General features: G+C 39.8%; 1 protein-coding gene across 1 annotated transcript; it reads left to right on the top strand.

Annotated features, from left to right (window-relative positions):
• Window positions 1–583: 583 nt before the first annotated feature.
• KRT23 (keratin 23) lies at window positions 584–11079 on the top strand. Its single transcript, XM_040536844.1, has 8 exons — window positions 584–1093; window positions 4779–4861; window positions 5901–6057; window positions 7636–7797; window positions 7888–8013; window positions 8728–8948; window positions 9869–9900; window positions 10556–11079. Exons 1-8 carry the CDS (start codon window positions 677–679, stop codon window positions 10657–10659), a joined length of 1302 nt encoding a protein of 433 aa, XP_040392778.1. The 5' UTR covers window positions 584–676; the 3' UTR covers window positions 10660–11079.
• The last annotated feature ends 6087 nt before the right edge of the window (window positions 11080–17166 follow it).

Genomic DNA, 17166 nt, shown 5'->3' with positions numbered 1-17166 from the left:
CTATGAGAAATAGGCAGCTGAAAGGAATAGCTGAGCCTGACTCACTTTGGACTGGAGTTTAGCTAAATGATAGAGCTTGGTTAACTTCATTAAAGTCTCATGTCTCACACAGGCTGAAGCTGTTTGGTACGCTAATGACAGCTTGATAGGACATGCTGAGTTTCAGGACGCACAGACTGCTATAATTCTAAAGCCTGAGAATTATGACAGAAAAAAAGGGGTTCTGGGAGACCTGTCCCTGCCCTAGCTCTCCATGTATTCTGTAATGGGTGATATTCTTCCCTTCAAAACAGGAAAATATAATGTATTTACTAAAGGGTTAGAAAAAAGTTCGAAGCAGAGCTGATCCCGTTCCACACCTACTGCTTATAGCCACACCTCACAATTATAATATGAAAAGAGAAGAAAAAAAAAGAAAAGAAAAGAAAACAAGCAAAAGGAAAACAATCCGGTATGTGGCTGTGATTCCAAATAATAACAACAGTGTGTGCATGCTCATAAATGCTTCAGAATTGACCAAGAGGAAGCACGTTTCGTGATGACACAATCTTGTTGCTGTAGTCATTCATCGAAGGGAACTCCCACAGGAAAAGGCATAAAGCTGCTTAGGGAAGGCTAAGAAGCTGCTCAGTGCTAGTCAGTCAAACATTGGGTTAGATCCATAACTGAGCTAAACATGAGTACCAGCCAAGGCCCTTTTCAATTTTTTTCTGGGTCCCTCAGGGGTAGTTCAGGGTGTGGTTTGGCCCAGCAAGGAACTTCTTACAGACCTTCAGGTGCAGATGGTGGTGCCAGCAGCATACACACCTCTTTCTCCTCTGCCAGACCCCTCTGTCTGGCTGCCGGAGGAGAGGCATCTTGGGGATGCTTCGGCGAGCACCACAGGGAAAGCATCTTCCTGGGTGGGAATGAGAAACAGACCATGCAAAACCTGAATGACCGTTTGGCTGCCTATCTGGACAAGGTCCGTTCCTTAGAAGCAGCTAACGCTCAGCTCGAAAGCTGCATCCTAGAGTGGCACAAGACAAAGTCTCATGGAGAGAGGCATGACTTCAACCAATACGAGCAAAACGTCACTGACATGCAAAGACAGGTAAGTCAGAGCTATAAGAACTATGTCATTCTATGCTCCTTGAAGGAATCTGGGTACTCAGTTATGCTGATGGCTTTCCTTTAAAGAAAATTAAGTAAAACATTTTAAATGTCAGAAATACAAATGAAAGTGGTAGCAGGAGCTGGGCATAAACATTCTTTACCTCCACAAGGAGCAGAAAGGGGTATAAGAAAGTCTGGAAGCAGACAAAGGGGATTCTGCAAAGACTGATAGTATAAAGAGACTTGTGTGCTGCCAAGTGTTCATTCCTGTACATGAAACTGTGGTTTGTGCAACTATGTCTGGCAGAATTTGATCTTTTTGACTGCACATGTATTCAAGCAAATTAAAAAGCAGGCAAACTGAAGAGACTTCCTTCTCTCATGCACGCTGCCTTTAGACACTCTCTTGCCTTTCGTTTCTTTGATTCTTGTGGCAGCAGACGATGAAACTACAGGAGTTTTGGGTCCTAGGAGTTTATGTAATCAGATGGAAAAATACTTCATTGTAATTAAGGAAATAGCAGTGACAAATTCCTTGTGGATGTTTTCACTATAATTAAAAGCAGAATTTCTGGTTCCCGCCAGTAGTTAATATTAACGTTCAACAGTAACTCTTTCAATCTCCCAAACTCACGTGTCTTCAGATTTAAGCATAATATTAATCTGTATTCATAATGAACATACTTAGCTCTGTAACCATCTCTGTGACTAATCACTGTAATTAACTTTACATAGCTATATGGGGCAAAAAGCAAAGCTATTCCAAATGCTATGGTCTTGTTTTCCCCCCAATTTTTTAAATATGATGACTTGGCATTCTCCAAACCCTGAGAATTTTTTTTCTAAAGGGCTTGGAAATAGTGTTATCCCACACATTTGCTGACAGAGGTCGGGGACTTAATCAAACTCCCTGCTCACTGCTAAATGTGTTGCCTCCAGGCAGAAGATGAGGCAGTCTGACCACAGGCAATGTGCAAGGAGAGCCAGAATTGTCATCACCTAGTTCTATTTTAAGGATAAAGAAAGGTCATCAGTTTCCAAACCTATCACTTAAGCACTTTTTTTTTTTTAACTGATCCAGAGATGAATACTTGTTCATCAAGAACATAATGTGTTCACATTCTTATGGAATTAACAAATCAGAAAGATTTAGGAGGATGACATGACTAAAAGCACAATGCTGATTGTAGAAAAGCTCCCCCCCCCCCTTTTAAATAGGTTGTACTCAAAATACTTTTTTTCTAACACTCTCCACTAAAATAGCTATGTGCTGGCTGCAGGCACCGTTAGACTAATGGCCATCGCAGCCAGTCTTAATGTGGTGCTTGTACTGGAGAGGAAGGCCTAATAAAGGATTATTTACGGGGGACAATTCAGTGATTAACACAAGATTTTCACTTTCTCTATAAATTATTGCAATTAGCACCATGACTGCCAGTAAAATGAGTGAGAATATAGTATCTAATTATTAACCATAATTAAATTAATTGCCCACAAATTAAAAAGGTGAGACTTATTTAGCACCCAAAATGAATTTTAGACAAAATTTAGGAACATATATCCAGTAAGCCAGAAAGTTTGTGATGTAGTGGCTATCTAAACTTCGACGTGTATAATCATCTGGGTCCTACATTTGGAAGCACACTCTTCCCTGGGTGAATTCACGATGAACGTGACAGAGCAGCAAGTTGCCTTGCTCCAGCCCCACTCCATTTTCCCCAAAAGTTAAATAGCACCGGTTCTTCAGGCATTCTTGGCTCCATTTTCACATAAATGCCAGTACATTCTGTCGTCATATTCAAGCATCTGGCACTGCTAAAAATTACACTGATTTACAGAGCATTCAAGGAGGCAAGATCCATGCTGTGGACCAAAAGACACATGGCATACTGAGGAACAAGTCAGTGCAGGAAGCCTTCTTGAAAAAAAAGTCTGTTTTGAAAAGGAATTTGAGTGCATTTTGTATATAATAATGTGTGGGTTCTTAAATAAGACATCTGTAAATTTGTTGACTTGTATTAGTGATACATCCATATCCACGATGCATGTAGTGAAGAATGTAATTATAAACAGATAAATATCCACGTCTGGAACGCACTGCTAACTGACATAGCAGCAGTATCATACAACAGTTGGCAAAACATTGACAACTGTAACTCCTCTGTTGGATTCTTTATTCTTTCAGACTGCAAAGAGAGTCACAAAACATTTATATATATCTCTATGTGCAGCTGTGTTGCACTGTTATGAAATGGCACAAAGTCAAAGAACTCAAATGGTGCTTTCTCATGGCCTCTCAGTTGTTACCTTCCATAGTAGAATTTACCATTATCTGAGGATGGGTTCAAGAACTGCCTCTTCTCTGACAACAAATTCCAGGCAGCGACACATTTAGAGTCTTGTTATAGTTCTTCAGCTGGCCTCCATCATGTCCCAGGGCAGTATCTGAGGTGTGCTGCTAATCACTAAGAACGTACAGTTTGTTCTGTCTTAGAGATTAGTTAAAACCTTCCACAGGCACATTCTTTTTTTTTTCTTTTTTAACTAAGAGAGGTAAACTTTTGACACTTCAGGACAATTTTGTCGTTTCTTGGTGTGTTTGTGGTTCATTTAGGTGTGGGAAGTTTTGCTAAAAAGTGCTGAGAGCTCTCTAAACAGCTAGAGATTTCTCTGTGGCCATAAAGCACCTTGTTTCGGCATGTAAGCATTGAGTGAAGGCAGCTGCAACCATGCATCTCTTTCCTTTCTGGTAGAAAAGGACATGATGTCCCACAATTAGTAGTTCCTCCTAATTATGCATGAGGTTCTAGAGTACTTCCAAAGATTCTGAATAGAATACTGAGCTTTTCATATTCAGATCTATAGCTCAAAGCTGCCTCACATTAACAGGGACTTACAAGTCTTTTCAGCACACCCTGAGTACACTAAATGAAGGATGTGGTGCGCTTTCTCCTTTACCTTTCGGTGCAAATTTCAACATTTCAAACCAAAATCAGAATCACGAATTAATCACTGTATGCTGCTGGAGGTTTCGGTGTAGTGGCAGGTGAATAATTGACTGGATCACGACAACTGGCCAGTGCTGGTCTCAGAATGACAATCCGTACAACTCCAGACTTAAGCACAAGAGGGGTCCTGTCCTGCTCATGAGTTGCTTCTATCATCATCATTACACCTCTGCTTCTCAGCACTGATTCAGCAAGGTGTTCATGCACATGCTTTTTTCTGAGCATATGATTAATGCCAGCATTTTAACTGTACTCAGACAGAACAATGCTTCTTACTGAAATTTGCCCTAAAGATGAACAAGGCTGCTCTTCCAGCAATATTAAACAGAATCAAAATCAGTACAGAAAGAAGGAGGAAGACAGTGACATTATTCTGTAATATGCCATGAGATTTGTGTATTGTTATCCATATCCTCTGCCTGCCCAGGAATAGTATGATTCCTACTGCTTCATATCCAGGAAAGTAAGACAAAGTAAAAAAAAAGGTAAGATTACAGACAAAAATAGCAGAAACATCTAAGTGAATTCGGAAACTAAGTTTCTTTATCTATACTCCTTAAAACTGAAGTTCAATTTTTCTTTCATACAAGCAGCAGGGAATCTTAAATAGCACAGGTTATTCATTGTCACCGTATATATGGCAACACCGAGTCTGTTGGATTCTCTGTTTTGCAGATTGAGGATGGCAAGATCACCAACGCCAGCATCCTTTTACAAATTGATAATGCTAACATGGCATCTGAAGACTTCAGGCTCAAGTAAGATCTTTTTTGTTTTCCTGATTAAGTATGAAAGAGAATTAAGCAAAATATTTCTTTTTCTTGAAAATTCAGTCTGATGCCGATTTTACTTTAGCTTTCTGGTGATACTGAATAAATAAAACCAATGTGAAACAAAAAAAAATAATTTAAAAAAAAGGATAAAAAAGGATGTAAAACACACAAATGATTGCTGAACAACCTTGAGTCACCCTGTTTATGATACTTAGTTCAGGTCCTGAAGAGCAGGTTTTACAGCAGACACTTGATACTTGTGACAAAAGGCATTTAAAACCATCATCTGGGAGTACAAATTAACCCTTCTCCGCACCCTACGCTTCCTTAATCCAGCCCAAATCTACTTCCTCCACTTATCACTTCTTCCATCCAGCTCCACAAGAAATACGTGTCCTTCAGCATCTTCTGCTTTGGATTCTCAGTAGTTTTGCCACAGTAAATAGGCCAGTGCTTCCCTGGTTACCAGCGCGCAGTTTGATTGTTCAGGACATTGTTGAAAGAGTTTTCAGGCCATCTAAAAAGCCCAAATGCTTGGACTGAGAACTTCCAGGTAGATCTTTGCCCAGGAAAGGAATTTACATTTCTGTAAATCAGGCTTCTTAGGAATCATGAAGATCTTGTCTTTTTTTTTTAATAGATGTGATCAGCTATTGAAAATCTCACGACTTTTGATAGCATTGTAATAAATGTACAGACTCAGAGCACTCCATTCCCAAAGCTTTCATAACTTGGTGAATGTTAAAAAGGAAAAATAAAAGAGAAGACAACTAGTCCATACCATAGAGGAGCTTTGACAAGGAAAAAAAAAAAGGAAAAAAAAAGCAATAACGAAACATATCTACTTTTTAAGACTATTAAAGAATTTATCAAAGAACTTATTTTAGAAACAGAATCTGCTTCCTTGGTTTTTTGTTCTCTCTAGTTCCCCTCTTAGAGGACTTAAGCAAGTCTACTTCTCTGTGGTACTACTTATACACGAGGCAGTTTGATCTCAGGCTTTCTCTTCTCCTTCCCGATAAAGGTACGAAGCCGAGAAGACTCGCAGGCAGGGAGTGCAGTGTGATGTTGAGAACTTGCGTAAGGAGCTCGACGGCCTGACCATTGTTACAACAGATCTAGAAATGGAAATTGAAGGCTTGCGAGAAGAGCACATCCTCAGGAGGAAAGACCATGAGGAGGTAGAAAAAGTTACACTATCATACAAATCTTTGCTACTGTGTAATTAACTTTGAGTAAGATCCACAATCTATAAATGGGATTGATGATTCAGAACCCAACCATGTTTCTGACAGAGCCAATGAGAGTCAGATGAGGCACGAAGTTTGTGTGCTACTTTACCAACTAAACCAGGATTTCAGGAAGGATAACAGATTGCTGTATTTCTCCCAGACTCTTTTCTAGTCAGCTACTCATTTGTCGCACGCAGCTAATAATAACTTCCATATTTGACAGAAATGTTCTCAGAAATACCTAGATCTACGTACACAGAGATTTCACGTAAACAGGAAGCGTTACTGGTTGCTGCTGAGTTTTTCAGACCGCAGCCTTTCCCCTCACCTCGGGATATATCATTTCACAGAGTCACGGAGTGGTTGAGATGGAAGGGACCTCTCGGGGTCATCTTGTCCAACCCTCCGGCTCAAGCAGGGTCCCCTAGAGCAGGCTGACCCGAACTAAACAGATCTTAAATTCACAAGGGATCAAAATTGAAAAGATTGGTTAGTGAAGCCACGTGAGACTACTTATTCTTGTAAAACTCTAAGCATAATTAATTAGATAACACTCAATCCCTGTCAAAAAACGTGCTGCTGTCTTAATTCAGAGCTATACCAGAGTAGTCTCTGTTATTCCCTCTTATGTAATACCACTGCAGGAAACATGCTGCTTTCATTTTGCTTGATCTGGTGTTTTCAGTTAATATCTAATACAGAACCAAAGACCCTACTCACTACCTGTGGGTTACTGTAAAGGAGAATAGAAACACAAGGGTTACACAGCAGCAGGTGAAACTTTCTTTGGCTGGTCCCCTTATGGCCCAGGATATGAACTGAACAGCTGTCATAAAACAGTTTTGGGAATCAAGGCAGCCAACAGAGACATCAGCATGTCCAGCTGATCTACATTGCAGAGGCCGTGATGTCATGCCCAAAATGCTGCTTTGCCTGGACGCTTTTGAAAATGGTACCTAGCACATAAGATTGTGCTACACCAAAAGGAATGTTACCGTACCTGCTCGACTTGTCCTGTAATTATGTTGTTTACACAGTAATTATATGTTTTAATCCAATTATTCCTTTAACAATTACATAGAACTTTTACATTACTCTCCTGTAAACTTAGTTACAGTTCCATAAATATTAACATACAGGGTAAGAAAGACGAAATTACTGTTAGATTTTCATGAAAAGTTCTAGGCTCATAATAGATAAATAAACTAAAAATCTCAGTGCTTCTTCATTAAATATATATCTTCCAGAAACATTATTTGAAAAGATCTTCTGCAATGTTTTTTATTGAGCTCTCTAGCACAGATCTGCCATGGAAGCAGGTATCAGTCACTGATTTAAGTCATGTCACACTATGATCCATATATACATTTTCAAAATAGTGTTAACTAATCTATATAACAAACTATTATAATGAAAAAAATATTGTGGGTATTTTGAGAGGATGGAACTGAAGGAGACAAGACAGGGACAAAAACTGTTTCCCTTTTCATGAACAAGTTTGCTTGTTTCATCTGCTGATATCAACAGGATATGGAAGCAAATCGCTCATCACAGGACTTCAAAGTCAATGTAAAAGTAAATGCACCACCTCCTGAAGACCTAGCCAAGATTCTAGCAGAAATAAGAGAAGATTATGAAGCCATAATTGAAAAGAATCGTCAAAGCCTCGACAGTTGGTACAAAGAACTGGTAACAGCTCTTTCCTGTTCATTTCAAAGATCCCTGTTGCTGTACCTGACTGCCAGAATCAGTAAACTTTTCTCTTGTTTTGCTCCGCAGAGCTCAGCTGCATCTCTGGCAGCAGTCCCTAATCCAGAACAGATACAGAGCAGTGAGAACGAGATCAAGGATCTAACCCGTACTTTACAGTCCCTGGACATTGAGCTGCAGGCACAGATGAGTAAGGTATCTACTGCAGACATCTCTGGCTGGCCACTGTTACATCATAAATTCATAGGACCTGCCTTGGACCAATTCTTTGCTTAAATTATGCCTAGCGTAATTTTCTTGTAGTTATTAAAGTATAAGTGAAATTGGAATTTGGATCATACTTGACTTTGCCAGAATATGGAAAGTAGATTCAGCAACCATCACCAAAACATGAAAAATGTCTCACCTTACAACAATATATGGGGAGAAGAAAAAGAAAATACAGGAGAACTGACTCCATGATCTAAAAAGAAGACAGATAATACAAATTTCATATTTACAAACCCTGTTATAACACATGAAATATCTAAACTGTGAAAAATACAGCTTTAATAAAAATTCAGCTTTTGTAGAGGTGAAAGCTCACATATCCATGTCTTGGAGACTTTGAAGCAATCCTGTACAGCAAAAGCAGGAACTGACAAAAAAGTCAGCAGTTACAGGAGCAACAGCTTATGACAATAAGCATTATGGCAGGGACAAATTACTCAGTTTTTGCCTTTCATTATGCACACACAACACAGCTTCATGATTCTGCTGTTTTCACGTGAATAGTCATGCAAGTGCATAAGTGTTTAAATGACCACAACCTGCATTTTGTAATCTCCTGGCCAGGGACCAAATTTGCTGGTATTTCTGCATTATACCTGCTACATAAATAATAATCATAGAATTGTTATCTGCTGTCAGAAACACATGCTGGAAGACACCTTGGCTGACACCCGGAATTACTATGCTGTTGCACTTCAAAACATGCAGCAGATCATCTCCAAATGTGAGGAAGAGCTAAGCCAGCTTCGTCATGACATCAAGCAGCAAAATAACCAATACAAAGTTCTTCTTGGGATTAAAACACGCCTGGAGAAGGAAATTTCCACTTACCGCCTGCTGCTGGAAGGGAATGTAGACGGGTAAGGCAAAGCTGCCCTGACTGGAATAGATGAGAAGAGAGTTCTTGTTTTCAGCTTATTTATTTGTTTGTTTATGTTTAATCAAAGCTTGTGAGTTCCATACTACATGAAGGGCTGGTATTTTAATTTGACGGATCTTAATACAAAGTTTGAGCCATTTAATATAAGGAGAAACTTGAATCTGTGTAATCTGGATTACCTAAATTAATATAACAATATATTTTTAAAAATAATTTCTACATTCCCACAGCATGCCTCTCTCTGCTGAGGAAAAAAATGCCAATTTCAGTAAAACTCGTAGTCATTTCCAAGCTTCAAGACAAGTTCTAGATCAAAATGAAGCCCGGAGTCAAGTGCAGCTGAGTTCTGCTCAGCCACCTGCAGCTACAAGTACCAGCACACAAACCCGCACAGCATGGCCCTGTGCGGAGGGGCTGTTTGGTTTCCCCATCTTTTTTTTTTTTCTTTTTTCTGAATCTCTGCATTCAGAAATCTCTGGGCCTCTCTATTCTTTGTTCTCCCATCTGATACACAGAGCATGGCTTATTTACACAAAATAGAAAAAGGAAGGTTAACAATAACTGAGCACCTCCGGAGCCAGGGCAGTGGGGCACCAAGTACAGGGTTGGGCATCAGGAACCAGGCTGGGACCTGAGCAGCTCAGAACATACGAGGAGCAATGTGCCTGTCCTTAATAGAAGTGATACTGAATGCACAAGGGAACTACTTCAGCTGAGGGCATCTGTACCTACGACTAATGAAAAGTTCGTATACTACAAAAAGTCCCTTCTTATTTTTTTTGTTTTCATCTCTTTTCATATTGGTATGCGGCCTCCTTAGAATCAGTGAGTTGAAGGGGATGAATAACTTCTTGAGATGAGTATACTCATCACTTTGTCTCTGTTTCATTTTCTTTACAGGAAAACAAAAAAATCTGAATCGAAAGCTAAAGGTAAAAGTCCCGTATTTTGTTCTCTATAGTAGCTTTTAATTATTGTCATTTCCAATCAAATTTTACTCAGAATAATTTTCATCTTAAGGAGCTATGAAAGGTTTGCATTGCAATTAATTCTCATGTAGGCCACATTTGAGAATAATTTCAGTGATTCATCTGCGAAGGACTGCACTTCAGAGCACATTCTGCTGCGTCTGCCTGCTCACGGGCTGCTCTTCACACTGACCTCTGCCAGTGAAGCACGCTGTCCAGAGCTCAGACTCGAGCCTAAAGCTTTCATGGTATATGAAGAGGCAGAGACTCCATTTGGTGACTAAAACAGTCTTAGGACTTGAGAGCAAACAAAATCTGCATGTCTGGAAATTCGTATTCTGGTATGAGCATGACCTACAGACATGCAGGTTAATTTGCTCTGAAGTTAGATTTGCATTGGCTGGGATGCAGCTTTATTATTCATTTGCCCTGACCTGGACAAGGCCCAGGGTGACTTTGTTAACATTTCACAAAGAGCAGTAAGTATTGACTTAAAGGGAAACATGTAAAGATAAATCAGTTGAGGAGGCAGCTGGTAAATTACTGTAAATGATGTTTTCCCTGCATCATCTCTTCTCAGCATTGCTTCTCGTATAATTAGCCTTTCATTTTCTTTCAGAATATGCCGGGCTGACCAATCGAAAGATCAAAGCAATTGTGCACGACAGCGTGAACGGGCAGGTGGTATCCTCCACCGTCAACGAGATCCACCAGCAAGCATGAAGCAAGAAGTCCTGCCAGCTCCTGGCTCCCCCGGCGGGCTAACGCGCAGCCTCTGAGAACTCCCCTGTGCAACTCGTGCTGTGTGTTGGTCTCGGTGTGTGTGAAAAGGGGATACTGTAGTGAGCTCACTCCTAAACTGACCTGCAGCCTACTGCTGAAAAGTGCCACACAGAGCTAGGTAGAACTGATATGTTAAAGGGCTTCTAGTCACCACAACGCTGAAGACAAACTACTCAATGGAAATGACTGTCTGAGTTGGTAATATATGTATTATGCACATCTCACCGGGGCATGAATCTCCATCTGTGGTTCATTTATTGCTCTGCAAATTAACTATAATTTAACGTGAATAATCTCTTAACTTCGGTCTTATGTCTTTTATCATATACCTCACTGCTGCCAATAAACCCTTTTCCATTACTTGTACTGGTCATTGGTATTTCTGATTTTGCTTTTTCTTAAGTATGCACCAGCCCCAAATGGCAGTGCTATTGACGCAGGTCCAAAAGACTGCAAAAGCCTCATTGTTTCAGCGAGTATGAAAGTGGAAGGACACAAATAAGAACAAAAGCCATGACGCAAGCTACAGGTGATATTTATATAAGCAAAGCTATCAGACTTCCTTACATAAAACTTTTGGTTTGCACCATTTAAAACAGGGTTATCAGCAGTACTGTTGTAAAGTGCACTTTACTAAAATATTCATCCTGGAAACAATCATTTATTCTTCAGCGTTAGAGAAATTTTCTTCAACTATCTTTATGCGTTTTCTTTCAGACTCTTTTTTGCAAAAGTACTTTTGCAGCCACTCTCATACATTCTCAGTGACTTATTTAATTCAAAACACCATTTCAGCAATTTGCTTTCATATTAATGCTCCTTGGTTTTGTTGACGGGTTCTGCAGTCAGGACAGACTGGTATATGCAGTGCATACCATGCTGCCAGTGCTGGAAGGGGACAGGCCCGAGTTCTTTAGCCAAACCCACTCTTCCCCTTTCTCACGTCAGCCCAGTCACCAACAGGAGACCCTAGCAGCAATATGAAAATTTCCAGAGATACACAACACTAAAAACTAAGGAAGAAAAAAACCCACAGTATTATTAGGACTGTTTAGACAATGAAGGCTGGAGAGCAGAACTAAGAGAGCCGAAATGGAGCACCAAGAGTGTCTGTACGGATTTGCATTCCAAAGTCTGCATATAAAACAGTATGTTCTGGGCAGTCTCATATTCGAGAGTGAAATTGCCATTGTACTCTTTCATACCTACTCATAAGGGACCTTCATAAAGGATTCTTGCTACCAGCTTTGCTTTGAAACAAGGCTCACAAAAGAAAGCAAAAATTTCAAAGAAAATGCAGATTTAAAATAAACAAAGTCCACCTCTACAACACAAAGCACTCTTACTGGCATGTTAGGACCAGTTCACGATCCCCCCCTTGTCCCTCCTTCCCCCACTCTCCACCCTTGTTGCACAAAGAGATCCCGAAAGCATTGAATGGATTACCTAATGGTTTCTTTAAATTGGGTAAAACTTGTAATACAGGACTGGTAACTCTTGGCTAATTAACAATGTCCTTCCTTATGGCTTACCAGATCCAACAAGCCAGACCTGGTGTTTGTAGCATCTGGACAAATTGTGCCTAGGTCTTCTTGTACGATTTTCTGTGCTATTTAGAGTTATAGTTAGTTATCAAATTTACAGAGCATATCGGCATTGCTGTGATACAAGTAATTATAAAAACTTCTAAGTGGTTCCTTACTTCTAAACCAAAGCAAAGGATCTGTCCTGTACTAGGTTTTGATTGTGCTAAACTACAAGGAATGAATAAAGAAAACTCAGTAATTGCAGGCTTTTACAGAACAAGCCTGTTTTTATTTCACATTCTCGTGCAGTGTGTTGGCTTTGCTCTGCCCAAGCATCCTCCCATGCAGAAGTGAGAGATGCACTCCCTGCACGCCTGTGCTATGCGTGGCTGCGGTGTAAACATCACTGGCAGAGGTGTAAAGCAGAATTCCCCTTCCACCCCACTGCTCTGAGGATTTTAACCTTCTCTAACAGCTATGTCATTGCAGCCTGTAATGGTCAGAGCGGTGTGGTTCATTACGCTGGCCTCACAGTTCACACAGTTTACCAACATCATCACATGTCGGTGACTCTAATGCACCCATTCAGACTGCTTTTAATAATTTAAGTACACCAATTAGTCCTGAAACACATAAATATTAGTCACACTACACTCAATTTTCTAAATGAAGGCAGGTATTCTATGTCAAAAAATGCTTATTCCTGGACATTTCTCATGTCTTTAGAAAACTGCGTTTCGCTGCAGATTTCTTTCTGTTGGACAGCTAATGAATGATATTGTGTCACTGGCCACGTGCTGCCCTATCTCTGGTGGTTATTCATTATTTCTGAATTTTCGTTCTGTGCCCTGAATAATAAATAATGATTCAAATATCCACCTCTTACATGCACTGTTCACATTCTCACAACACACTGAGAGATGAAGTTAGGGTGATAATGAGCGGGATGGTATTATCATTCCCATTTTATTGCTTGAGAAATTGGAAAAAGAGATGACACAACTTGCTCAAGGCTGCAAAGAAAGTCACTGATAGAGACTAAATTAGAATTCGTCACTTCACAGCTTCTACTTACCTCAGCTATTAGATAATTCGACTTCCGCAAAGAGCCACTCTCAGTTCTAGCAATCCCTTCTGTACCTGATCATGCCGGAGAGATAATCTGACTGATTCATTTCAAGGGTGCACTGCTGGTCAAGACCCTGCACCTACTTTGATCACGTTCTTCAATTTACATGAGTCAGTAGCCCTACTAAAATTACTCGTGTAAAAAACATTATGACAGTGTGGGTTTGCTGATTTTGTAGTATTTGGGACATTCTAAAAACAAGATGCCATGTGCTTCTTTCTCTAAGTCTCACATCAGTGTCCTGAAGGAAAGGAAATCCTCACGATTGCTTTATTTTATTATTTTAAGTTACGTTGTTATTTTATTGTACTAAAACTGTTTGAACAGTCTGCTAGCTGGAGTTTATCAGTATTAGACATACACAGAAGTGCTGTTTCAGTATCAAGGAAGTGACTGACCCAGGCCCAAAGGAAACTGCAATTTTTTTGATTTGAAGTATTGTAAAAAATAACACACTCAAAATGAATATCCACAGATAATACTCCATAGATGGATTGGAGAGCAGAAAACTATCATTGGGAGATAATGTCATCTCTAAGTCTAAGAGAATGAGGTAACAATACTTCTGCAAACTGACAAGACAGAGGAACTTAGAGTCTATAAAAGGAGGCTGAAACCATCAGCATTCTCAAAACACTTCTTGTAGTTTCACCTGCCATTTAAGGAAGTCCTGCACTAAATAATCCTCCAACGTGATTTATAACAGACTTGAATGCACTCCAGAAGGTGTTATGAGTCACAGCTCATTTCACTTGTAGAAATGTTAAAACTTATTAAGGTGTATTACAATATGCAGCTTTGGTAAGTGAATTGTTGATCCTCTGGAAGAAGTTTGCAATGAGGTAATGCAGTAATGGTTTGTGCTATTAATCACACATTCTTTCTGGTGATGTGGCCACACATTGGCAGGTTTGTTTCTTATTTATGAGCAAGAAACTTCTCGCGAATGCAAAATTTTGCTTTGTACCTGCCTTGTTAATACAGATGGAAAATTAAGCCAGTCATTTCAGTAAGAGAAGAAAACAAAATCTAGCATTTACAACACTGCTAAAAACACTGTCTGCATACTATTATTGAAGCACAGAGAATAGGTGGAAGAGCCAGTAAAGCATTTCACAATGTCCACACCCTGACCTACAAAGGTGTCTAAAGTTCTGCTGTGAGATGCCTGTTCCTGTGTATGAATCACGTAGAAAAAGGAAGAATCTATGAACAGGAAAGCAAGTAAAGAATAATGCTTGAGAGGTTTGCACCCCCTGCCCTCCACACTTCCTGCACTATAAAGCAAAAGCATCTTAATTACCGACTCTAATGCGCACTTGGCTTCGTGAAATCAGAAATAATCTGGGGCCTGTTTTACTACATACTGCTTCCTCTTCATTCCTTCCTCAGCACAGTTCTGTGTTTCTTTTCAAGTTACATTTTAAAGATATTTTTAATTGTATAACTATACTGAAATGACCTATTTGAGCCATACATCTAAGGGCTGGCATAAGGGAATTGTTTGCAAAAATACCACACTAAACACAAGTATCAATATGTTACAACTGTATTTTGGACTGTCCTTATGCCTGAAACTTATAGCTGACAAAGTACTAGACATGACCTCATGGTGAAACAGGTGCATGGCTGCTTCTTCTAGACATATTAAATTGCCTTTTGAATGTCTGAATATGCATCAGAAGCTTAAAGGCATAAAATCCTAACATCAGCTGTGGTAAAGACGCTTTCAATAACTATCTAGACTTCAGGGGTAAATTTTTCTGCAGTGCAACGTCCTAAGGACAAGTCAAAAGGATTTAATTTGATAGGCTGTTATTAGGCTGTAATGAAAGCAGCGAAAAGGAGGAATATAATTTAATTAAAGAAAACTTAATTTAATTTAGGGGAATAATTATTTGCAGCAGGCAGGGAAAAGAAGAAAGAAACAAGCTGACAAGTAGCTGACAAACTGTACAGTACTTCTTTAGAATAGAAGTCTGATAGCTCCAGAGAAAAAGTACCTGCTTTGGCTCAAATCTACACCTCCTGAATCATGGCTGCAAGAAACTAAAGCATAAAATGCATAAAACAACTAAACTGGAAGCAACTCTTAGCAGAGCAATTTCAAAGCAGGAAATATGTAAATGCTCTTAGAAGTAGACAGAAAACTGTGATTTTAAAGTTACCAGTGCAGGAAAAAACAACAACACTTCTTTCCTTCCTTATTATAGAGACAAATAATATTTTTTTAAAGCCATTTCAGTGTCCGGGCTCTATTCCTTTGTTAATCTTGCCACAGAACGGTTTCTGAGCGGTTACCTTTTTGTGAATGTTATGTCCCACGGGAAATAACATTGCCACAAAAACATAAAAACAGAAACAAACAGACAAACAAAAACCCAAAAGAACAACAAAAAATCCTTTAATATCTAGAGCTTACTGCTCTCTAAAAATTAAGATATTCGGGTATCAGTCACGAAGAAAGGGGCATCATTCAAAGGGGTAATGAACACGCCTATCACCACAAATTCAGCTTTCAGGATTTGGAAAGATAGATAATCCTCGTTGCCATTGCTTACAAGCTCCCTGCCATACGCAACGCTAAACTCTTTGTAATTACAGCTTGTGGCTGTGAAGATAAACACTACTTCACACATTTGGCCGCAAGAGCTATGCAAAACATTTTTCTTCTGGACATAGGAACAGAAAAGTGGGCAGTATGTGAACTTTTGTTATGTAATACGCCACTTGCATTAACCGTGTTCAGGTTCCAGCACGGCTTCTCCACTTGTAGCAAATACTACACGGACTCGCACACGCAGCTCTTTTCAGAAGGCGTGTGGTGGCCTCTAGTGACAAACAGCTATACACGCACTGCACTTCTGCTCCAAATGGCATCAAAATGGGACTGCTATGACTATGGTATGACAGCAACCACTCCTCTGAATCTCTGTGCCTTCTGTGCGATGCTTAAGGCTAATGAGGCATTTTTAACTGGAAATTTCCGTTGAAATATTTGTGTATTGCACATTCCTGAAATGTCAAGACTGCTTTTTAAAAAAAGCTAGGGAAAAATTCTACACAAATGTGAATGCGTGCGATACAGTGTGTTCACACACAGCTTTTATGGTGTACTATCAGTGTGTGCATATATTTGCACAGGGCCATGAAAATGGTATTTGCTTACTGAATCATACAGCTAGGTTTGAGGTAGTCCTGTGTGGAGCCAGGAGTTGGACTCAATGAGCCTTGTGGGGCTCTTCCAAGTCGGGATATTTCATGATCTATGATCTCGGAATATCTGCTCATGGTTACTGAACTGTTCCAGCTTTAAGCTAGCTTTAAATGGTTTGATATGACTGTATACAAACCACACATTCATGTTCACAGATGTTCAGCAAATATTGCTATTGGCTGTTGCCGCACCTAGGAAAAATGCAAAATTCACCGGCTTACTGCTTTTCTCAGTCCACCGTTGCACATGATTTTTACAAGGGAAATATTCCTGCTGGTAGACTTTTAGATTATATTAGAGCTGATATTCATGATACTTTTAGGGGAGAAAAAGAAGAGAAGGCTCATTTGTATGGCCTGGAGCTGTTTTCCTTGGCACTGAAATCTGATTCTGCTCGAGGAGAGCAGCTAAGACAGGAAAGGCAGCTCCCGACTTTCATTTGCAACCTGTGGTTGGGGAAGGATGTATCCTACACACTGCCGTGCGCACCACTCTGAGATCTGGAGTACTTCTACAAGTATCATACAATTTAAAGGGATGTTTTAAATTTACCTCTGGTCAAAAGCTCACCACAG

This window comes from Cygnus olor, chromosome 25 (genome assembly GCF_009769625.2).
Source record: "Cygnus olor isolate bCygOlo1 chromosome 25, bCygOlo1.pri.v2, whole genome shotgun sequence".
Taxonomy (NCBI): Eukaryota; Metazoa; Chordata; class Aves; order Anseriformes; family Anatidae; genus Cygnus; species Cygnus olor.
The sequence above is the reverse complement of the archived record's forward strand: the minus strand, read 5'-3'. Positions and strand labels throughout refer to the sequence as shown.

What these genes read in the sequence shown, in the direction of transcription:
- KRT23 (XM_040536844.1), top strand. Translation starts at nt 677, where the DNA reads ATGAGTACCAGCCAAGGCCCTTTTCAATTTTTTTCTGGGTCCCTCAGG. An exon ending in TGCAGGCACAGATGAGTAAG is followed by an intron (nt 8,014 to 8,727) that starts GTATCTACTGCA and finishes ATCTGCTGTCAG; the next exon opens with AAACACATGCTGGAAGACAC. An exon ending in ATCTGAATCGAAAGCTAAAG is followed by an intron (nt 9,901 to 10,555) that starts GTAAAAGTCCCG and finishes ATTTTCTTTCAG; the next exon opens with AATATGCCGGGCTGACCAAT.